The sequence below is a fragment of the Dreissena polymorpha genome, chromosome 6, assembly GCF_020536995.1.
Source record: "Dreissena polymorpha isolate Duluth1 chromosome 6, UMN_Dpol_1.0, whole genome shotgun sequence".
In the NCBI taxonomy this organism is placed as follows: domain Eukaryota; kingdom Metazoa; phylum Mollusca; class Bivalvia; order Myida; family Dreissenidae; genus Dreissena; species Dreissena polymorpha.
Genome location: NC_068360.1, coordinates 110,969,851 through 110,988,029, shown reverse-complemented (window position 1 = coordinate 110,988,029; position 18,179 = coordinate 110,969,851). Strand labels below are relative to the sequence as shown.

At 33.0% G+C, this 18,179-nt stretch overlaps 1 protein-coding gene across 2 annotated transcripts; it reads right to left on the bottom strand.

The window, feature by feature from the left end:
* Positions 1–1,795: 1,795 nt before the first annotated feature.
* On the bottom strand, positions 1,796–14,861 carry LOC127833686 (LWamide neuropeptides-like). Of its 2 annotated transcripts, none has more exons than XM_052359100.1 (3): positions 14,714–14,861; positions 3,601–3,682; positions 1,796–2,915 (listed from the first exon to the last, which is right to left on the bottom strand). In XM_052359100.1, exons 2-3 carry the CDS (start codon positions 3,648–3,650, stop codon positions 2,207–2,209), a joined length of 759 nt encoding a protein of 252 aa, XP_052215060.1. In that variant the 5' UTR covers positions 3,651–3,682; positions 14,714–14,861; the 3' UTR covers positions 1,796–2,206. The 2 variants fall into 2 exon arrangements, with proteins under 2 accessions (XP_052215060.1, XP_052215058.1); XM_052359098.1 differs by having other exon boundaries at positions 14,683–14,843.
* Between the last annotated feature and the right edge of the window lie 3,318 nt (positions 14,862–18,179).

Below are 18,179 nucleotides of genomic sequence, written 5' to 3'. Positions count from 1 at the left end.
CAGTAGATGTATTCCTATGAAAGTGTACAGGTATGAACGACAAACACACAATTCTAATACGATTTGCATTCGTTCGATGCTTAAACTATTTAAATGTTATTGTAAATACCACGTCTGACTTATCGTCTTTAAACTCTTAAAAAATTTAATAAAACTGCTGTGTTTCGTCAAAGAAAGTATATCGTACGAGATACGTAATCAAGTGCGTAATAATTTGAATGAAAAATAAAAGTACATATATTCGGTTTTGAGATTTATGTCAGTGGAGAATCAAACTATGATGTAATATAAACGATAACGAAGGGAAGAGTTTGACCGGACGTTTACAATCAGCACACATGGAAACAATGACACGCATTTGACATCTCTGCGAACACTATCCCCTAACTCAGTCTATCCAGTGAAAACCCTCAGGTGATCAATTCAATTAAGTAAAAATGTCAAATACTGTAACGTGTTATTCGGCGCGTAGGAGTACGCACTGACGGTATGTAAGCTAGCATTACTCGAAACCATTTGTTTCCGATTCGGTATAGCATATCGAACGAAATACACAAGAATGCGTTATGCTTTTAGGTTCGTTTAGTTGTTAAAATAACATTTAATGGTTTTTGTAATGAATCACTTAACGAAAATGCTGTGTTTTTTCAACGAATTCATATCTATTATCTAGAATAATGGAACACATAACAATACTAGCACAATAACACAATGTTTAGTTGGTGTAATGAAACGGTATGTATCCACGCTTCTTAGTTGTTGTCAAACTTCGAATGTTTATAGCAGTGTCAATGATCTGTACATTAAGTTTTGTTTTAGTCGTCATGTTGGGCTTCATGTGCTTTCAAATCTGAGGACAAATATTTTCAAAATACGCAGGTTATAACAATACCTCTGGGCTAGTGCTTAGGGCGTCCGTTAGGGTGCAAGAGCCCATGCCTCGCTAATTGCACGTTCTTACATTTCCTGTTTCCTACCCAGAAACTAGTTGTTTGTAGGGATTACAATTATCTTGCTGACAAGCCAGGTCATTTAGATAGATTGCTGAGTATAGGTGTCTTTCAGCAAAAATATATTTTTGATAACACAAGTTTTTTTTCGAGAAATGGTACTTGTTTGGTGCGCAAGCACTGTAAACTTAACTAAGGCTCGTCTGTTTGAGGTACGGTTTTATATCCTAAATTCCTAAGGTGGTTTTCAAAATTAACGTAAAAACTGCACATGAGTTTAATAACATTAAACAAAATGCACATAAATCAATTCATCGTGTTAACGTACGTTGACAATCATAGCTCCCTGATTTACTGGATTCCTGCTGTACTGAATCCAATGTATTAAATAGACTTATGAAATGGCAATGAATTGACCGCCCGTTTTAGTCAGTCGATGTGGAACATTGAGTGTCTTTTTTTTCAAATCAGTGCGTCAATCGTATGCGATTATATAATGCATTACGTTTTACATCCTTCCAAGCTCCGACATAAACGAAAGACGATGATTAGCGATGTTTGTCGGTAAAACCTTGCTGATAACTAACCGGGAGAGGTGACACATGAACACTTTATACTTAACTATACGAATGTTTGGTGCCCGAATATATACCATATCTTATCATTCTTTCTATGAAGTGATTGTGGTATAGGAGTACTGCGCTTCGGTTTGAACATATTCAAATTGATACATTCCATTGTGTTAACGTATATTGAAACTCAACAATGTATTTTAGTTTCCAGTCGTACACAAACAGATTCAGGACTAGCTCAATGTTTTTGACACAATGACATTAAATGTGACATGAGTTCGTATATGTTTTTATTTTTTGTAAAATATAAGTAATATAGAAACTTCCCTTTAAAACACACACTTTACCCTAATGTTTCTCCAAAGGCAGCGCTTTTTAAATATAAACTATAGATGTCAAAAGATATGCCATACAAAATCAACATGGGAGATTTTAAGAAGTCAGCATCAATATTGTTTATGTTTGTTATATTCATTTTATTGAGATTCATACTCGCAAACCTCGATGGCATAGAACTTTAAAAATATGTATGAATCATGACAATATGAAGAATATTATAATTAAGAAGGCTTAATTTCTTCTATTCCAAAAGTGGCATATATCATATTTGTTTAGCACAAACTTTAGTATCAGAAAGTATTTTAATTTCTACAAAAAGAGTCAATTACGCGTATAGCTTATACATCATTGAATCAGTGAGCTAGCCAACATGTCGAATGGCCGTCGTTTAATGTTTCCAGATCTCCAACGAGGATAAAACGCCCGTTTTGACATCATTTCCTCTTCTTCAGAAGACTCGTAGGCCCGTTTCCCGATCAAGCTGCTAGCAAGGCTGTCAAAGTGCCGGTACCGTTTCTCGTCCCACGGTCTTTTACCTACAAGGCCGCTTGCTAGCTGGTCGAACGTCCGTCCGTCGTACCGCTTGCCAACAAGACCACTGGCAAGCGAGTCAAAATAGCTGCTACCATAACGACCGTCACTGCGTTTTCCAATCAGCCCGCTAGCTAGAGTGTCAAAGCTGCGACCATCTCCATAGCGTTTACCTATTAACCCGCTTGCTAGTGTATCAAAGCTGCGACCGTCTCCATAGCGTTTACCAATTAATCCGCTAGCTAGCGTATCAAAGCTGCGACCATCCCCATAGCGTTTACCGATTAACCCACTGGCAAGAGAATCGAAGCTACGACCATCACCGAAACGTTTGATCAAACTACTTGCTAGTGAATCGAACGTCTTGTACTTCGGCCGTTCTGACCATTTCTTTTCCATGTCAATGTCTTCATCTGGATCAAATGTTTCCTCTGAGACTCCATCATTCGGTTCCACCAAATCACGACGTACGCGATCTATGCCATTATCTGTGTTCGTTTTATGTTCTTCGCCAAGGGATAAACTGTAAGTTAAGAAAGCAATATCATAACAAGTGTCATTTATAGACAAACGTGTTTGCTTATTTAGTTTCGTGAATTTAATTTTAAAGCGATTGAACTTTGACTTATGCAAATGTGCAACATCTCATCGCCACTTTCGTGGCTTACAGATTCCTTTGTGCTATAGCATTTGTACTGGTGTTAACTTATCGGTATTCACTGAAACAATTTATATGTGTTACTGACGCAGTTAAAATAGTCATTTAAATATAAAAAACGCATATTAGCAAATGCTGATAATCCAACTGACGGCATTTCAATCGCCATGACTTTATGTAGGCAATATTTCGTACCACGTTTATGTTGAACTTGTTGGGCATTGCATAGTATTTAAACATCTATGTTATTTGCGTAATCAATGATTACCTTTTGAAATAATTGAACTACAAAACAATCAGATTAAAATTCTTAATTAATGGATACAATGCCTTTAAACAGTGTGTACGTTATACTCGTGATTAGCTATAATCGGTATGTTATGGTGTATTCACCGATTATTTACTGATCACTTAGTTAATACAAATAAAGTTGTTGTTGACATTATATGCCGATGTTGTAATTGTGTACTCAATTCGAAACCTTCACATATTATATTAAGTAACTATCTGGCCTTAAATACCAGCGTGTAAGTATTTTCAGTGTATTTACCTGATGATTAAAGTTGTCAATATGTGTGTTGCAAGAAGTCGAGTGTACATTATGTTGGACTTAGGTTACCGGTTCCGGTCTTCTGAAATAAACAAATAGCCAATTACAATAACACATTTAGTTCAATATGAAGGTATTCGCACGTACCGTGTGCTGTTTATAATATGTGAATTAATGTACACACTAAACAATAAAAATTACACTGATTTACGTCATTGAAAAGCGCATAAATTATCAGGTATATGCGTGAAAATTGGAATTATCATCCCATCCGGTTGAAAGATCAGACGTACTTCGTGGTGTGAAATGAAGCTTCGTGCAAACCGCCATTTCCATTGTTCTCATTTCATCGGTTTTAAATAAAAACTTGAAAGTATATTTAAACAATAAATTTATTCAATTTTATACTAAAGGCAAAAATGTCATCACATTTGTTTTGCTGAACGTTGACGGAATCTTAATTTGTAACTTATCGTTTATTCAGATTGTTGAAAACATATAGCATAATTATAGAAACAACACATTATAAAGACACGCACACACACGTACACACACTGATATTTGCACTCTCTTACATATATCTTTTTTTTTTAATTTTTCGTATCTCAAGATTTCAACAAACTACCCAATTGTCAAGAATATGGTATCATGTGATATAGAACCTTTGCTCGTTGCATTGACTATTCCATTGCGTTTGATGTTGTGTATTTAAATGGTGTTCTGGACTTATTGCCTTGCAATTAATAAGAAATTATTTTACAAAATACAAAATTTAATACATCCGGATAATAATATACGCCCTATGTCAATCCTTATATTTGTTCTATAGTTGTATTTGCTTAATACCGCACTGAAAAAACATTGTACCATGAAACTTATATCCGTGTATATTCGTGACTTTTTTCACTTGTACCTTTTTTTTAACAAGCAAAATAAACACGCACTGGTATGGAACTACCATATGTTATTATTCTAAATTGCCGACAATCTGGAGACGTCTTGTTTCTTGTAGAAACGCGTATTATTTGTGTGACTATGTTTAGAAGTCAAGCTCACTATAATTCGATATACGCACGGTAAAGCTAATGCCTGCTAGAAATGTAATTGCTTTGCAGCAAACCTGCTTGCTGACAATAACCGTTAATAATTATAATAGCAATTCCGAATATTACAATTTGTTTGTATGCGTACAATATTTGAAATATAATATAAGCAATTACTGAAAACCTCGTTAGATTATTTTTAATAAAGGTACACAATCAAAATATATGAAATATTATCGTCCACGTAAATATGTTAAACTATTATTTCATTGTTATTTACGAAAACAACAAAGGGGAATAACACATCAAAACCTGAACAAAGATTGTTGTTAATTATAGTCCAGCTATTTATATTGTGTACGTCTATAAATATGATGATTTTTGCAACGGCAACAATGTCAGAGTTACAGCGCACAATGAAACTGTTTACTTCAACAATTGATGTTTTGCATAACGCTTTGGAACAGTGTTATTACAAAATCATGAGTTGGACGCAATGTAATAAATATGCTTGTAGCTGGTTTTGTACCCTTGTTAAGGATACGTATAATTGAACTCCATAAATCAATCATGAGAATAAACAATGTCATATTTAGTCAGTTCTTAACGTGAATATAGAAAACGTTTACCCTTTCGAGAGCGTCAACGACGCTCTATCTAGGTTGTCATAAAATTATGTAATATACAACCATTAGAGACCATTTGCATGCCAGTTAACCAGGATATTGAAACGTACATTTAGTTTCGTTATTATTCGACACAAATGCGCGGATCAGAATACAGTGCACCTTGAGTTTTTTTTTCGTTGAGTTATGCCTGTTTATTACTTGTAGAACAAGTAAAGTTATTACTTAAATAATCGCGCATCGCCTACGAAACGCATCAATAACATACACGATTGGGTCGATTTCAGTCAGTCCGCTTAAAGCAATGCGAATGTATTTTTGTGTGTGATGGAATATGATTATAATAACTATTTTAATCAGAATGCAACAACCTGGCGACTTTTTATGCCATGGGCGAACATCAATTGAGACACAAGGTGACTTTCAAGTTGTATTTATCTAACATGCCGTCTATTCGGGGTTCTTGTTTTTAATATAAAAGTATATTGATAAAACTGAACTAGAGTTACTTCGACGGGCTGGACGTACAATTAAAATCGCTTCTTGGTGCTAATTAATGACGCATTTTCTTAATGATTATTTTTAATTCAGATTACTGCTAATTTCTTTCGATGAGAAACATATCACTTTTACGCTACGGGTTCTTTTCTTACTTTATTTCCTACGTATAATGGTACAAATAACCTTGATGCACTTGACTAGAAGATTGTTATATATATAAAGAGTGATTGATTCTTGATTCTTACTGTTGCCATTAGTATTTGATTTTGCTAGCAAACGAAATAGATAAGACTTCAGAACGCAATCAGTTACATCTATTACGATGAATAATTAGTATTCAGAGGTCATGATAAAGTAAATAACCAATCACTGCCGCGGTCTTTCGGAATGATGTTACCGAAATGTCCTATTGCTGATCGAACCGTCAATAAAAACGGGAGGAGCTACTATCGATTTTTTGAACAGCTATCAGGAAACAGTTTTTAAAAACACTATCCACATTACGCTTGGCAAACTTGTAAGCCTTCTATATGGAACCGTTCAAGTTATATTGCAATATTGAAACAGAAGTTATATACTACATACGGGATAATCAGTAAAGCAACCCTTTCGAATCCCCTGTGAAAGAATGCAAGCGTAATATAATTATTGTCTCTTAAAGTGGTCCAAACATTACTGATTGAGATCTAATAGCAATGTACATTCCTGACGGGTTTAATAATTAATTATAGATGTGTGTTGATGACACATGCTCCTGGGAATTATACGGTCAATTGTAAACTCATTGCACCAAATCGATCAACATGGCATGTCTTGTTAAAAGAGACACATTGCAGCGGGAACATCGTTTCTCTTTAAAGTGATTTGAAGTATGACCATGCTCACGAGTGATTATAGCTGATATTAAACGAAAGCAATCTCAAGTTGTGTAAAAAACAACATTGTGTTTGTCGTCATTATAGTATATGATGCGCGTCATAATACTCGGCAAAACATACTCAAATATGAACATAACATAAAGATACCATGTTTGACTGTTGTAGATTGTATTTGTTAATTCACGTGAGGTCAAACGTATACTTTCTACAAATTGACTAAATCAAAAACTAATCCTTCATAAACGTTTCGCTGGCAAAACTATGAAGCTGACACATATTCATAGCCCTTTTTATATAAACATTTATTCAATAATCTTACGCTGTGATCTGCAACTTCATGTAAGCGTTGAGGTGTATAGTGTAAATTAACATAACATTGTGGAATTGTTTGTGTCTTTCAATAGACTTGTCCGCATCTGTTATATGAGAACGTCTACGAATTCCTATGATGGGACAGTAATTATAGCACTGAACATATGTATTTCTCATATCTGTTAATCCAAGTAAAAAAGTCATGGTTTATTAATTATGAATCAATGTATGTTCTGTGATAAAAACACAATTGTGTTGAATTGCGTCCGATTCCGTGTTTCGCCGATAAAAACATAATAGTGTTGCTTAAATATTTGTCCAACGGTACACTATGTATTGCTAAGATTGGTTGTACGTACTTATCTGTTTAACGTTATTGTATTCTATCATGCTTTCCTGAAACAGTTATGTATGCTTACCATGCTTACATTCTGTGGTACATTCAACATTTTTTTTATTTGCTTGATCATACCACAGTACGTATTTCGTTACTTAAATCGTGCTTTTTAATGTGTGTTCGATAACGGATTTGAATTACGTTAAAACATTAATTACATTCACGCAAATGTAAATTCAACAGTTTACGTAAGAGCTATTCTAATAAAGCATCTATTTTCAAAATCATCGATGACAATCTTTACCAAAGTTTAATTATTAATCCGAATGTTAAATAGTTGACTATAATGCATACAATAGTTTTTCAAAATATGACGATTTAAAAGTTTAATTATCTTCAATTATCTTTTATAGAATCACCGCAAACAATAATGGAAATGATGATTCTATTCGACACGATTGCGAGTTTATCGGTTATAGTATACACATGTTTTCTCCATATCATTTTAGGTCGCTTCTATTCAAGAACACTCTTTCTTATAACAAGCAATATAACAACTATCAAGTAAAAACCACATTCAAGTCCAAAAACGTTTTAATGACAAATATTGTTATTACCCTCCGCTGAAACTTAGAGGCTGCTTACAATTCTAAATCCTTAATAAAGCCTGTACCATTGCCGTGATAGAATTAGAATCACAATTCGCAAAGAAATAGTTTGATAAAATATCATATAAAACGATAATAATAACGTTCTTTGCATGTGTACAGCATACAGCAAAGTAACTATGTCGGCCTTGGGCAACAATAATGATATATATCAATGCAATAAATATGGTAAAACGTATATCGCTTTTTCATAACGAACATGAAAGCGGGGTTATTTATTGCGTCGTTATGCTGAACCACTTTGACGTTTGCTTGAAAAAAATATATTTTCAGCAACCGTCTTATTAATAATACAACATATATGATTTAAGTAAAACAATATCACCGTGATGTTTACCATGTCAACGAAAGGACATGACGTTTTGGGTTCGCTAAAGTGTGGAATACGCTCGAAATTTATATTAAACTAACACCATCAGCACCATGGTATATCGTATATGAAGGCGGAAAAACAATAATACAAAAATAATTCAGAGACAATAAAACCGTTGTACTCTTGTTTCATCGTTTATTTATTTAATAGAAATATTGCAACTTTTTATATTGCATTCTTGTTTTACGATTGTTTTAATATAAATGTCCCTCTCTTGCATAGCCTATATAATAAATATATATAAATATATATTGTTAGTAAATGTTGCCAAATCATAATGTTTAAATCGGATCTTGTTTAAAGTTTAAACACAATAATTGAAATGTAAAATAGTTGTCAGAATGAATCAATAACAACATAGTATTTGTTAATTGAAAGCTCAAACCATTTGATACATTATTATATATCAGGTATAACGATTGCAGTTTCATAACATAAATACAAACGTTGCATAAGTAACGATACGTTTGTTGGGAATATGAAATGTTTATTTAGTTATTTAAATCGGTTGCATTCCCCGGGGTTTGCAAAATATGGTTAATGCCTTGTTAAAAACACATTTGTGAGAATTGCCATTAGTATTGGATCCATTTAATTCGGTTTCATATAGAAATAGCTATGACATTTCAGTCAAAGCGACCTTTTAACCCCTATTAATGCAATAAACGGTGCAGGAATTAAATCTGAAACATGAGGGAATTCTTCTATTCATCCTAGAGAAATCGTGTATTATTTGACAAGTCGGCACTAAATGGAGTTGCTTAGTTTTAGTGCAAGATAATGCCTTCAAGTTGCGAGCAATGGAGGTTTACGAATCATTTCGAAGAATTGCGGAATTTCTTGAGAGAAAATAATCAACATCACCTGATACTGTTAAATCAGTACGTTGTTTTATTGTCGCATGATTATTGTCAGATGTTTTATGTGAAGCAATTGAACAAGTTAACGCAGTTATTCGTATAAGTAGAAAAACTAAAAGCAGGTGTTCGTTAGTGATAGCATAATGAGATATGAAAGTGACAGTTGTTAAATGCACATTTCAGATAAGTACGCCAATAACCGACATCGTTTGTAGTGTTCACATAGTAATAATACATTGCATACATTTGTTGAAGGTCCGTTTACAGATTTTATAAAATGATTCTGAAACAAATAATTTCCAATCCTTGATAATAGGCACTGTTCATTTGTTGGACAAAAAAACGCTTACGCAAAATATGTTACCCATAATTTGCATTTACATTTGGATTGGTTTAATAACCGGTTTAATAAATAGACCACAATAGCAATTTCCATATGAACTTTTCACCCCGTGTAAGCACGATCTTGACAAATGCAGCTATTAGAAAACGTGTGTGTATGTCGAACGTCAAATCATTTGGCGGAAATAACGTGCCTGTCCTGAAGACGATAAATAATGTGGATCCGTCTTGGGTGAAATAAGGTTTGAAAAAGATCAGCAATCGCAGATTTGCGTTTTTTGTGTGTAGGTACACATATAAACCCGTTCTAGAACAAGATGGCATTCACAGCAGTGCCATTGTCACTGATACGTTGGCGGAGGTTGATCATACAAAGAAGTAATACAAACAGAAGCTTGCTCTGATACATATTAACAGAGAAAGTAATCCCTTACATGCCGATTATATGTGTCTTGTTCTGAGAAAACTGGGTATAATTCATGTGCGAAAGTGTCATCCCAGATAAGACTGTGCAGTCCGCACAGGCTAATCAGGGACGACACTTTCCGCCTAAACTTGTTTTTTGGTAAGGAGGGACTTCCTTGAAACTAAAAATAGCATAAAAGCGGAAAGTGTCGTCCCTGATTAGCCTGTGAAGACTGCACAGGCTAATTTGGGACGACTCTTAAAGCTCATGAATTAAGCCCAGTTTCCTCAGAACAAGACACACATTCTTTTTATATCGGTTAAATTTCCTATTAACAAGAAGTTGGTTCGGAAAGTGATCACAACTAGCATGAAAATGCAATTAGTTTCATTTCGCACCGTCAATTTTGTAAACTTAATCAAACAGCTTGTAATTGAAACACAATTTGTGATTATTAATTGAGTATTATTTTTCGTAATTATGGACAAACATTATATCAAGGTTTAGATTAAAAAATGGATTTGTGTTTCATTTTTGCCACAAAAGATGAGCGAACGTATACTATATACATAGACATATACTTCAATTATATTGCCATTGGAACTTAACGATTTAGAATATGTATGTTGCTGTATGATTAATATGCCCTTACACCTAGATTGTATAAAAAGTCAATATGACCAAATAAACATTGATTGTCAATATTGTCTAGTCTATTAGTCCGTATGATTCTAGTTTGAATCCATGTGATTCCAACCTTCATTAATATTTAATGTATTGTCTTGATAATAAGATTCTACATTTCTGTTAACTTGTTCACAAAACTCCAACATAAATACCATAATCCATATGCAATTTATTTAAAACGGTGTGCCCCATTTCAATACTATTATTATTCTAAATATCGATATTAAATCAATTGTTTTTGTGTTTACATCATGTCTTCGATCAAAACTGCCTTTGGTTAAGCAAATGTAAGCCTAAATTGGACAAGCGCCTGGGCATATTCTTTAAGTTTGGGGAAACTAAATATGTTTAAAATGCAATACTGTTCAGCATTTAGACTTCTGTGTTCGTAAACCTACGTGTACAAAACTAGAATTCATCATGTCTTCGACCCAAAAAATGCACAATTAAAAACAAGCGAAATAAATGTATTCTTAATGTATAGAAGCATTAGATAATGCAAACACCTTGTATTTGTAATCAGAACGTATTACAATTCACTATTTGATGAAATCACGTATCACGAAACAGCATCAGATTTCTTAGTGCGATAAACAGAGACTAACAGGTTTCAGCCTTATAGTATTGTTATATAAGGCGAGGCTTAGAATACAATCAATGGCGAGGCTTGCCGAGCCGTTTTTTTTTAAATTCGCGACGAACCTGCGTTATTTCAAACGAATCAGACAGTTATACGTCTTTCTGATCATCATATATCTGCGTCCCCGATTAGATAACAAATAGTGAACAATACTCGCTATAACGCTGCATTTTTTTGCTGAAATGAATATGATTTTTGACGTTTAATGTGTTGATAATGACGTCATGAGTACTTGCGCTTAATACTAGTAAAATCCGTTTTGCTGTTTAATTGCTTTTGTGTGTAAAACCTATAATATATTGGTATTCAATCGTTTGTTCTGTTAATCTGATTCTATTTAACAAAATCATTACTTTATAGTTGATTCCGATTGATAGAAATTACCTCAAAACATTCACTGATATAACGACTTCCTGTTGAACTGATATACACATATATCCGGCAGCCTTATATCAGGCAGATATCAATGTAGCGGTATGATACATTCAAAGATAGTGTGGTCGCAGTCTAAATAAGGCTACCTTATCTTTTCAAAACACGGTATTTATTAAAATACACACAATAAACAAGTTAGATCCAATTAACAGTTAAGAAATTCGAAAAAACGTCCTGTTAAAATGATTTGTTAAAAAATAATTATGTCTTTAAATTTGCTGATTATAAACACCATGAACTCTTTTTATTAACACGTGAAAGTCGGCAGACTATGCACAATAAATACCGTTTTGTATTAAAGGGGCCTTTTCACAGATTTTGGCATTTTTTTTAACTTATTCATTAAATGCTTTATATCGATAAATGTAAACATTGGATCGTAAAAGCTCCAGTAAAAAATCAAGAAAAAAATTAAAAAAAAGGAAAAGCACATTGCCCGGACTAGGTTTCGAACCAGTGACCCCTGGAGTCCTGCCAGAGTCCTGAAGTAAAAACGCTTTAGCCTACTGAGCTATTCCACCGAGTACATATACTTGGAGTATTTTATACCTTATATAAGCAATCTTCGTAGTTTCACAAAATTTAACGACAAAAACAGAACTCTCCAAATTATTCAATCGTTTCGCGTTGCAACGCTTTATAATTTTTAAGTTTTAAAATCGTCAAAAGATGCATATAATGGCTATATTAGACCATGGTAAATGTTCAGTATTACTGTTTCCTCACAAATATCAGAACTAAAACGAAAATTTGCGAATCTGAAACAACTTTTTTCAATTTTGTCAATTTACCAAAGCGTGAAAAGATCCCTTTAATGTTATCATATATACGCATTATCGTGTTCTGTTTTGAAACAAGATATGCGATTTTAAATTGAATATAAACGTGCATATATATGGCAAAATTGTATTTTATACAAGACCTATGAGCTTGCTTAATATATGAAAAGAGACCTTTATTCTCCATTGGTAATTTATGTAATTGAAACGACGATATTCAGATAGGTATGACAACCCACAGCGTATAAACATAGCTGTAACAATAAACGTGCACATTAATCTCTTTATATGTTAAGTTATATGATACTACATTCTAAACTTATCTGTAGGAATTATATGTATTTTCGACCACCAAAATACATTGTTTCTTAAAATAAAAATTCAAAATACGAGAGTTTCTTGCAGTAATTAACATTACTGTCAATTTCCTGAACGAGTTTAATAAAATATGGTATGATATGAAAACGAGTGTCAGATCATTTTTACCACATGCTTTTAAATGAGCAAATTAAATAAATATTTACGCAAACATAATGATAAATCTCGAATATTGTTTACATTTCCTGACGTCATTTGGAATGCCTTGGCTTTCAAATAGCAAAATAACAAAATGCGATTGGTCAATAAACGAAAACTAACCCAATGAAAACGCTTAAAAATGTTGTATTACACATGTGTGATATAAAAAAAATGATAATGGTTGTTTTATGTTGGAAACAGGGTATAGCATGTGATGAATATATATATATGATGTTATTATGATATAAAAAATAGCTGTTTGTTTATAAGGCCATATATAAACAGATGATCATTCCATAATTCGTATGATCATTTAACTGTTGTGTTGTATTATACTTGGCATAAAAGACTCGCCGACGGTAACATTAAGTTTGCTCCGAATTTACAATTCACAATATCATGTTATCTTAACGTATGACTACGTATCTGCTACATACAACATGTTACTGTCTGATCTTTTTGTAATATATCAGGTAATGATTAGAATAATATAACGGCGAGGCTTGCCGAGCCGTTATTTTATTCGTGCCGAGCCTGATATATAGTAAAAAAAAAAGATCAGGCAGTAACCTGTTTGTCTATTTATCATACCTCTACGTCCCCGATATTAAAGAAAGAATGAAAAAATCATTAAAAAGCTGCAGGTTTAGCGGGAAAGAGTTTACTTTTGTCGTTTGACGTGTTAATTAAAACGTCATGAGCACGCGCGCTAAATATTTGTAAAAAATATTGTGCTTTTTGTGTTGCATATTGTGTTTAAAATATATTACATCTTGGAATCCACTTGTTTGTTTTGTTGAATTTGATTCGATTTTATTAAAAATAATTAGTTTATAGTTGATTCCGAGTAATATGACCATCATTCACTGACTGATATAAAAACTTTCTGTTGACCATAATATCTCAAAATATATCAGGCAACGTTATATCAGGTGACAAAAATTGTTTTTCATTGAACATTAAACAATAGTTTCAAGCAAATGTAAAGAACGGCATTAACTTATATTTGTGTTACAATTTATATAAGACATACACAAACACGCGGAACATTTAATTCAGATAAATTCCCCAAAACCGCCGTGAGAATAATAAAATTATGTTTAAAATCTGATCAAATTTATACCATGGTACTTTATTATAGCATTTTTTTATTATTATTACTACTGTAGTTTTCATATACATGATTAGTTAAATGCAGTTAGTAAACTTTTTTATTCTATTAACATGTAAATAATTAACATTCCAAACATCCATGTATTCATGTGCTTGTCTCATTAGTGTACATATTTCATATCAATTTCCAATTAACGCCGTGAAAATAATGAAATTATGTTTTCAATCTGATACAATTTATATCGGGGTATGTTATTATAGCATCAATGGTGTAAGATCTATTAAAACTACTTTAGTTTTCATATACATGAATAGTTAGTAAAACTTATTGATTGTATTCCAAACATCCAGTAACTCATGTGATTTTTTTCTCATTAGTGTAAATAACTATCCAATTACTAATACATAATAATATTATAAAACCATGTAGGCATAAGATTAAAGATTTTAGATTCGATGGCATGCATGTATCATGAGTAAAACAAACATTGAAACACGTTTCACTTGTAATGGAGTGCAAACAATAAACGTAAGTCAATATCATAACGTGTGCAAAAACTTACCAGATACTATTTCAATATTCCTATCGCTTACCGATACTGTCACGACCCGCGCTGATACCACTCTATGTCAAATCTGACCCATCATTGACTTGCTATTGGCTTTAAAGTTTCAAAAACCACGTGACATATTGCGCTACTATTTTTCAATACGTTACTCCCCGATTTGATCTCATCGTATCTGCGGATTTTTTCCCTGTTACGGAAACGATGTTAAACACTGCTGTGCTTAGTTCATTTGGAATTCACACCCAATAACGACCGTCGAAGACACCATATGGAAGGATTGCGGACTTTTTGGAATTTTGAGCAAAATCATCAGCTCTGTGAACACAATAAAGGTTGACATTACAGAGTTGCTAAGAAGTTAGAAGCTTCGCCTAAGGAATTGCAATACCGGAGTCTCCTAGTCGCTCCTATAATCCCCGCCTCCTGTTCCCATTGATTGCGTAAGGCTCAGATGGACAAATGATTAATTAAAATCCCAGTATAACTACTATTTGAACACAACTAATTTTCTATGTTTAGCTATCAGCAATAAATTGTGTCTACGACAAAGTCTCTTTGGTATTTTGAACTAATTTGCACCTCATTGACCTCCACTTCGGATAGCTTTTCACCAAACGGTTCATTATAAAACTTTTAATTTCTACCTCTGGACTTACTAGCTTAGTGATTTTGAAATGTTTTAATGATCATATATCATTTTATTAGTAGTATATATACAGAAGTATATATATATATATATATATATATATATATATATATATATATATATATATATATATATATATATTGATATGTTTTTCAATGTATTTTTGTATTTTAAAGACATGATCATTTATATTTCGAAAATTTCCCATCATCATCGCTCTTTGGTGATGGGCTTCATAATTATTTGACACAATTATTTATAAGCTGATAACTACTGCCATCAGACAATATAACGAAGGTCTGACCAGAATGAATCAATTAGTTCAATGAATAAGTTTGTACAAATATGTATGTGTTTGTTGATTCTTTAGCAGCGAATAACCTTTGTACATGCATGGATTATGCAATTCGTGAACTGGCTAAATTTTTTGGAAAACATCATTCGTAAATTCTTGTAATATTTGTACTGATGTGGATAGGAGTGAGCATATTATCGCCTTAAAACTTTGCAACAACAAGTAAAGCGCTGGGTATATTATCGCTTTAAAACTTTCTCACATCAAGCACAGCGCTAAAGAAACTCCCTGCAGTTGAAGCCCTGACTGATATTGCTTCAGAAAAAAATGCAATCCTGAAATTGTTTTTTAAACTGTCAATTCGGACATATTTTCTTTACCAAAAGCGGTTATTCAAGAAACATATATATACTAAAACTATAACATATAAACCATATTGTTATTCAGATTGTTCAACTATGAAAGTGAAAAGTTGTTTTGAAATTTGAAACATCCATTGCAATGAATTTGTTTAAAGTATTATAAAGAAACCCCGGGAATCTGTCTTTATCGAGCAAACACATTTTATTAAGCACCAGTTCTTTTGAATAATAGTTTTGGAATGGCGTTGCAAGTAAAGAGTTTACAATCATGCTTAAGACGAATGATTATATAACGAACATACATTTAATGGTTGTTTCTGTGACATTTAGATGCTATGCGTTTGTAGGTTCAATTCATACAAATAATAATAACGTAATGTTTTAGTTTAAATTAAAGCAGTATTCCGTGAATCTCCAAATCTACGTTTCTGGTTGCTTTTTGTCCAATAATGAGTAGTCATCGGTAGACCAAAACCATAACTGTAGAGACTACCATATTATTCAGAAGGAATGAAAGCAGAAATCCCTAAATTTCCCATAAAAAGCAACACGTCGTGCAACTGTTTGCTGATAAAATTAACATGATTTCATCTGCGGTGGCACATTTTTTATGGCAAACTAGACATGCTTTCGTTACCGTTTGATTTTATAGAGAGAACAAACGGATTTTGAAAAAAGAAGTATGATCCGCAAATTAGTTTTGATACGACGACGGCCGTTTTGGAACCTCAAAGTAGTCGCCTGTGAACATTCTTTGTCATTTTCTTCATTTTCTTGTTAGTTCATTTTATTTAACAACCACGCTTTATTCTATTCTGTTAAATAATACATGCATGTTATGTGTTGCCACTCTTAATAAAAGTAATAAATCTATTCAATTGACTTTATGCGCGGACAATAATAAATAAAATATTAACGGTAAAACATTATTTGAAACTAAAACACATTATAAAAAACAACCACCAGTTTTAATAACATTCTTTTCGTTCTATATTTGTCATTTAAATGAAATTTGTGACATATCGGCGTTATAATGGTAGTTCGGTACTTTACGATATATTTGTCTTATAAAAAGAGAGACGGGCATACAGAAGACTACTGGTAGGGTAAACACTTACAGATGCTGCGTACACAGCTATGACCGAAATGTAAACATGTTCCAAATGAAGGAAGGATTTATTCGCCATTATTGAAATGACATTTATCAGAAATAATGCCTAAGAGCTCAAGTTTCTCTGATATCTGCTCAAGTACCTCAATTTCCCGTACCTTGTTTCGGTAAAGCACAGAACAAATACGATCAAGCGAACATGACAGATTGTACCTTAAAGCAGATAAGGAAGTAGTAGAGTCTGATATTTAAGGTTTGATTGATTATCCATATAAACCGCTTGTGTCCCGATGTTCAACTAAACATTTCAATTCAGAAAAAAATTCATAATCAAGTTTGACATTTAACTCGTTTTTCGATATTGATGACTTGATCTGTAAATTAATAGTTATTGATTAATGAATAAAAAATATATTTCTGAGGTGTAGCTCACATGAATTGAGTTAAACCATACAATGGCTAGTTTTGAAACCAACGACACAACATACGGTTTACATGCCGTTGAGATATTTATATTAAGTGTAAAGCATGTGGATGTTGTTGTTTTTTCTTGCACGAAATTTGCAACCATGACACTCAATGGCACGTGACGTCCTCGACGAATAGCAGGACCACCGTGTAAAAAAAATCATGACATTACAGGCTTTGAATGCGATGGCAAGGTTTTAATTGAAATTTGTAAAGCTTTCTCACTCTGCTGTAACAAACACATTGACGCATTTTGATTGGGGTTTAATTGAATTCTGTACAACACACGCTGGCTAAACTCATCTTCAAAATTGTAACAGGGTTGCCACCAACCTGATGAAATAAAATTCCCTGACTTTTCACTGACCTTTCCCTGACCAAATCTTGGTTTTTACTGACTAATTTTGCGACATATTCGGCCTCCTCCTCCCCATACTGCCGACCAAATCCACCCATTTAAGGTTTATTTTATTCTTTAACATAAAATAGTTAACAAATAACAAAGAAGTACTACTTGTACACTAAACTATGCATGACGCAAGGCTTTATGGTATATAAAAAAAACAAAGATAAAAAGTTATGGATGTAAAATCACTACATAATATGATT

Coding starts and splice junctions, on each gene's coding strand:
- LOC127833686 (XM_052359100.1), bottom strand. CDS start 3,650: ATGTACACTCGACTTCTTGCAACACACATATTGACAACTTTAATCATC. Junction 2,916..3,600: donor TTGACAACTTTAATCATCAG/GTAAATACACTG, acceptor CTTAACTTACAG/TTTATCCCTTGGCGAAGAAC.